The 6,053-nt window shown below is 48.1% G+C and overlaps 1 protein-coding gene across 2 annotated transcripts; it reads left to right on the top strand.

Moving 5' to 3' along the window:
- The first annotated feature begins 377 nt into the window (after nucleotides 1-377).
- Nucleotides 378-4,842, top strand: GOT1L1 (glutamic-oxaloacetic transaminase 1 like 1). 2 transcript variants are annotated; one of them, XM_059156114.1, is made up of 9 exons: nucleotides 385-508; nucleotides 1,439-1,620; nucleotides 1,928-2,039; nucleotides 2,286-2,395; nucleotides 2,615-2,707; nucleotides 2,801-2,951; nucleotides 3,626-3,791; nucleotides 4,265-4,407; nucleotides 4,636-4,842. In XM_059156114.1, exons 1-9 carry the CDS (start codon nucleotides 394-396, stop codon nucleotides 4,782-4,784), a joined length of 1,221 nt encoding a protein of 406 aa, XP_059012097.1. In that variant the 5' UTR covers nucleotides 385-393; the 3' UTR covers nucleotides 4,785-4,842. The 2 variants fall into 2 exon arrangements, with proteins under 2 accessions (XP_059012096.1, XP_059012097.1); XM_059156113.1 differs by having other exon boundaries at nucleotides 378-1,620; nucleotides 1,928-2,395; nucleotides 2,615-2,951.
- Nucleotides 4,843-6,053: the final 1,211 nt, after the last annotated feature.

Consider the following 6,053-nt stretch of genomic DNA (forward strand, 5'->3'; position numbering starts at 1 on the left):
TCTGCACCTGGCTTCCGGGCAGCCTGCTTTGCCCTGTCTTCCAAGGGCTGCCTTGCTACTTTGGTCTGGGCAACAGGGGGGCCAGAGAAGGCAGTGAGTTAGAGAGAGGTGCTTGGGAATTCCAGGTCCTCCCCTCTCCTCTCCCATCTCTGTGCGCTCTCTCAGGGAATGGTCCTCAACTGCCGTGGAATATTCCCATAGACTTTGGGGACCGCCACCATGGGGACTGGGAATTGTAGCATTCTGTTGCTCTGGTGACCAGTTGTCCAGAGCTTCCGCATTGGATCTGCCAGGGTCCTGGAAAGAGGCAGGTCTGGCTGGGCCAGGCTCGGAGGAAGGCTTTGGAGCAGGAGCCCAGAACAGCCTAGGCTTGGCTGTACTTGTGTTTTAGTGATGACTACCCTTTCGGTGTTCATGGATGTGCCCCTAGCCCAGAAGCTAGAAGGCAGCTTGTTAAAGACCTACAAGCAAGACAGTTGTCCTAACAAGATTTTCCTGGCCTTTAGAGGTAGATACCTTGTGGTTTGGGAGTGTTATAAGACTTAGTACTCATATCCTGATTGCCTCTAGGAGGACAGTCTGCCCCTGCTGCAGAGGAACCTGGAGATGGTCACGCCTCTGCAAGTGGAGAGCTCTGTTCTTGTTAACAGAATTGCCCTGTGAGAAAAGTACAAAAAAATGCTCTGGGTCATTCTGTGCCCTTTGCCCTTAGCTGGGGGCTTCCAGGGGTTTGGTAAGAGCTACGTCTTCTCCTCCAGCTCCATGTTTCGGGGTCTGCATGGGCACTATATTTTCTTTAGTCTCTTCCTTCTCCCCACCCCTCCCCTTTTCTGTTCCTGAACTAAGAAGGGTACCCCAAAATGACTCTTCTGAAATGCAGCCAGCCCTTGCCACTGTGAAAGTTGGGGTTACCTTTGTTTAGTCTCATGGGTCTAGAACTCCCATGTGGTATGTCATATTTGCCCTTTAAAATGGCACAGACTGGGCGCCTGGGTGGCTCAGTGGGTTAAAGCCTCTGCCTTCGGCTCAGGTCATGGTTCCAGGGTCCTGGGATCGAGCCCCGCATCGGGCTCTCTGCTCAGCAGGGAGCCTGCTTCCTCCTCTCTCTCTGCCTGCCTCTCTGCCTGCTTGTGATCTCTGTCTGTCAAATAAATAAAATCTTTTAAAAAAAATAAAAATAAAATGGCACAGACTTTAAAAAAAAAAAAAGGCATGGCTTTAGCTGTCTACTTTAAAAAGACAAAAATTAGACATTCACTCCCAGCACCTTGTTTTTATAAAGGGGAAGGAAAAAAAAAGAAAGTTGTCTTTTCCTAGACAACTTTCCAAAGCCCCAATAAAGCCAGGACCGATGAGTTGTTTGTGGGCTGTCTGCAGAGCCCAGACTCAGAGGCCCTGAGGTCGGCCGTCCAGAGCACCCCTGTGGCTTCCCTCACAGTCTGCCAGACCAGCAAAGGCCAGCCCTGGGTGTCTTCTGTGGTGCCCAAGATACGCCTGCAGATCGCCCAGGATCCATCTCTGAACTACGAGTACCTACCAGTGAACGGCATGAGGTCATTCACTGAGGCGGCCTTGAAACTCCTCTTCGGAAAGCACAACCAAGTCATTGTGGAGAACAGGGTGAGAAGAAGGGCCCTTTGCTTACTTATCCAGACACAGGGAGTGGAGCTCTGGGGTTACACAGTCCTTAACCAGAAAGGGGTGTCTTGGAGGGCTCCCGGGCATTGACAGAGGGGGCCCTGAGACTCAGAGTCCGGAGACTATGTCAGTGGAGGACGGAGTCAGGATCCAAACCTGAAGCCACCATTCTTTGCATCACTCTGCTGATGTCCAAGCTCTTTCCAGAAAGGAATCACCTGGGTCTGAGGCAGGACTTCATCATTATTACTCTTTGAAAGAGTTATTTTTGTTTATTTTCTGCTGGCAGGTAGGGGGTGTGCACATTGTTGGTGACAATGGTGCCTTCCAACTTGGGGCCCAGTTCCTCAAAATCTGGCGTAAAGATTCTCAGATAGTTTACATTATTTCTTCTAAAAAAGGTGAGTTATTATGCAAAATGGGGATGACAGAAGATCCTTCCCTCCTGTTCCCGAGTCCCACCCCATTTGCCATCTTCACGGTTGCCCTTCTCACTCTCTGTCATGAGCAAGATGGCGGACAAGCCAAGTGTGCTTGTCCTTTTCCTGTTATCGTCCCACCTTCTGCCAGTGACCCTCAGACCCATTCCCTGACACGTCTGCCTCCATTTCCTCAGTACCAGCTGGAGGGGGGCTGTGTTCCCACAGAACCCTATGGACTCGTCTTCCAGGACATGGGCTTTACAGTTCGTGAATACTCCTTCTGGGACTCCAAGCAGCTGTGCATGGATGCCAATGTGCTCCTCAATGTGGCAGAGGTAGAGAGGCCCCACTCAGAAACTTCTCCTCAGACCTGATTACAATTTTATTTGCCTTTTGTCCCCGCTGACCCCGTTGTCATGAAAGGCCTTTCCTAGGCTTGAATTTGCCTGGCCCTTTAGTAGGAACCAACATGGAGGACGACTCCTCCTCCACATGCCCTGATGCCACTCCCACTTGGTAGAGGAAGTGCCTGATGAGACGGTGTCTACCTGCAGCAGGCCCCGCATGACTGTATCTTTGTGATTGGGAACATTTGTGACTGCAACTTGACACAAAGTCAGTGGGCAATGTTGATGGCTAACTTGAAGGTGAGCCCAACATCTGCCCAACTTCCTTCCCTCATGCCGTCTATCATCTCCTCCATCAACCTCATCCTTTTCCCATTCTCCTTTCTCCTACAGAACAAGCGGATATTCCTATTTTTTGACATTTCCAATCAAGGTTTATCCACCGGGGACCTGGAAAAAGATACTGGATTCTTACAGTACTTTGTGTCTCAAGGCTTTGAGTTCTTCTGCAGCCAGTCTCTGTCCAAGAATTTTGGCATCTATGGTATGGAATGGGCAGAAAGGAAAGGGAAGGCCTCATGCTGAAGTGGTCACTTAGCCATGGCACAAATGATGTGCTTGGTAACTCCTATCCTCTGGAGAAAGCCAAGGACTCCAGAGAGAGCACCATGGAGGCAGAAGGGAAGAGCATTGAGCTACAAGTCAGGCTTTGTGGTATCATCTCGGCTCAATTCCTAAAACTGGCTACTAAAACTGATTCTAGTTCTTTTTTTACATTTTATTTATTTATTTTGTTTTTTTAGAGAATGGGGAGAGGGAGAGAAAGAGAAACTCAAAGGGCTTGATCTCATGACCCTGAGATCATGACCTGAACTGAAATCAAGAGTCAGACATTTAACTGACTGAGCCACCTACATGCCCCAAGACTGACTCCAGTTAAATCATTTTGCCCCTTTGGGCCTCTGTTTTCTCACCTATAAGATGAGGGGGGGGGGCTTAGTGATCTTTCAAGTGCTTTCCATCTTTGAGGCTCTTACTTATATCTACTTTTTCTGGAAGAAGAGCCTCTGGCCACTTCCTGGGGTCTGGATACAGGCTTGGCTGGGAAGGGTGGGGGGCAGTGGTCCAACCCTCTCTTCTGCAAGGTTGGATGTAAAGTCACAAGAGAAGGCTTTGGTAACAGAGGACACTGAGGGGCTGTCTGTCCCAATGCTGCAGATGAAGGAGTAGGGATCCTGGTCGTGGTGGCACTCAACAACGAGCTCCTGCTCTGCGTCCTCTCCCAACTGATGAAACTCACTCAGGCCCTGTGGCTAAACCCTCCTACAACTGGTGCTCGCATTATCACCTCCATCCTCTGTAACCCTGCTCTTCAGGAAGAATGGTAAGGGTAAAGTATAGGGCGGGAAAGGATGGCAGAGCCTCTAGACGTATGTACAGACTTGCCCATTCACAAGATTCTTCCTGCTTAGTTGCCTCTTTGACTCCATTCATTTACCAACATTTGCTGAGGACTCATTGTGTATCAGCAGCAGGGGCTGTGCCCAAAGCTGCCTTACCTTGGGGGAGTGGGCCATGGGATGTTCTTCTCAGACACAGTCCAATGAATTATTTGAACTCTTCCAGGTTGGAGGAGATTAGGCAGCCTCAATCAAGGACTTGCAACTCTGGCAAAATCTGCCTATGAGCCTGCTTGGCTTGCTTAAATTAATATGGGCTGAAACTCCCGGGCTCCACTGGGACGCCCTCAGGCACTGTGCTTGGGGCTTTGGAAGGCAAGAAGAGTACAATGGCAGTGAGGAGGCTGACAGCAGGGAAACCTCATACTTTAATTTCCTGCTGTCTTTTCTTTGTCAGGAAGCAGAGTCTGAAAGGGCTTGTAGAGAACATCATGCTGATCAAGGAAAAGGTGAAGGAGAAGCTCCGACTCCTGGGAACACCTGGCTCCTGGGATCACATCACAGACCAGAATGGGTCCCATAGCTATCTTGGACTCAATAGTAAGTGTCTAGGAGAGGGTAGCTCCCTCTTTTCTGACCTTGGGAGTGTTTGAGCATTAAATGTCACTGACTGGGTGACCAGTTCCTAGCTTCAGAGTTTGATTGGAGGGAAGATGAGTTGCTTTAAAGACCCTTCTGGATCCCTAGAAATGCTGACACTTCCTATCCCCTGTCATGCCCCCTGGGTTAGAGGGGAGTTAGTATCTCAGACCCTGGGATTATCATCAGTCCAACAGGTGGAATACCTGATCAAGAAAAAGCATATCTACCTCCCCAAGAACAGTCGGATCAACTTCACCTGTATCAATGCCCACAACATAGATTATATCACTCAGAGCATCAACGAGGCTGTCCTCTCCACCAAGGGCTTGGACTAATGTCTTCAGAAAATTGATGAGCCCTGGTTGGAATAAAAAGCTTTAGTCTTCGCAAAAATTCTGTGCTGATTATTCATTGCTGCAGTTCATTTCTCTCTTCCCACCTATTTATGAAGCATTGGTCTGGCCTCAGCAAAGAGAGGTTAAAAAGGCCCAGAGAAGAAGGGAACGTCTATCTTCAATGATCATCTCATATTTATTGAACACTATATTAAGGTCCTGATCAGTTGCCTTAGTTTGTTTGGGCTGCTATACCAAAATACCAACCATTTAGTGTCTGGTGAAGGCCCTCCTCCTGGTTCATAAACAGCATTTTCTTATTTTTTTTTGAAGATTTTGTTTATTTATTTGACAGACAGAGACCACAAGTAGGCTGAGAGGCAGGCAGAGAGAGAGGAGGAAGCAGGCCTCCTGCCAAGCAGAGACCCTGGGATCATGACTTGAGCCGAAGGCAGAGGCTTAACCCACTGAGCCACCGAGGTGCCCTGATAAACAGCGTCTTCTAACTAGAACATCACATGGTGGAAGAAGCAGGGGGTCTCCCTAGGGCTGCTTTCATAAGGGCACTAATACCATTCATGAGGTCTCTGCCTCCATGATCTAACCACATCCAAACACTATCACATTGGAGATTAGGGTTCAACATATGACTTTTGAGAGAACACAAACATTTAGATCATAGCATCTGGGTGTCAAAGGGAAGGCAAAAAACCAGGTACAATCCAGTGCTTTTTCTCCAGAAGCTTATAGTTTGAGAGATGAGCCTTAGTCCTATGAAAGTTAAGCAACATTTCAAGGTTGAATATAATAAAAAGCCATATAGATTATATGAACAGTAAATATGTCAAGAATTTAGAGAAGAATAGCCTTAATGTGGGCCAGAACAGTTGGGAAAGATCTCACAAGGAACAACAAACTGGTTTGGGTATTGATGGATGGCTAGGAGTAGTGATAATAGGTAGAAGGGAGCTAGAAGTGTATCCCAGGCAGAGAGCAACCTGAGCAAGGGTCAATGGCATGATTGTAGAATCTGATTATTTATTGGGCATCTGCTAATATATAATCAAGCCACCAAGATACTAAAAGGTATGACAGTTGTTGTTCTTATGGTGCCCTCCACCCTAACTAGGGAGACTCAACTTACATGGTAAAAATGTAGTTAAGAATAAAAGGTAACATGGGACACCTGGGTGGCTCAGTGGTTTAAGCACCTGCCTTTGGCTCAGGTCATGATCTCAGAGTCCTGGTAGGGAGCCCCATGTTGGGCTC

Source organism: Mustela lutreola, chromosome 18, assembly GCF_030435805.1.
Source record: "Mustela lutreola isolate mMusLut2 chromosome 18, mMusLut2.pri, whole genome shotgun sequence".
Lineage (NCBI taxonomy): Eukaryota > Metazoa > Chordata > Mammalia > Carnivora > Mustelidae > Mustela > Mustela lutreola.

What these genes read in the sequence shown, in the direction of transcription:
- GOT1L1 (XM_059156113.1), top strand. Translation starts at nt 1,549, where the DNA reads ATGAGGTCATTCACTGAGGCGGCCTTGAAACTCCTCTTCGGAAAGCAC. An exon ending in TGCTCCTCAATGTGGCAGAG is followed by an intron (nt 2,396 to 2,614) that starts GTAGAGAGGCCC and finishes GTCTACCTGCAG; the next exon opens with CAGGCCCCGCATGACTGTAT. An exon ending in CCTGCTCTTCAGGAAGAATG is followed by an intron (nt 3,792 to 4,264) that starts GTAAGGGTAAAG and finishes TTTCTTTGTCAG; the next exon opens with GAAGCAGAGTCTGAAAGGGC.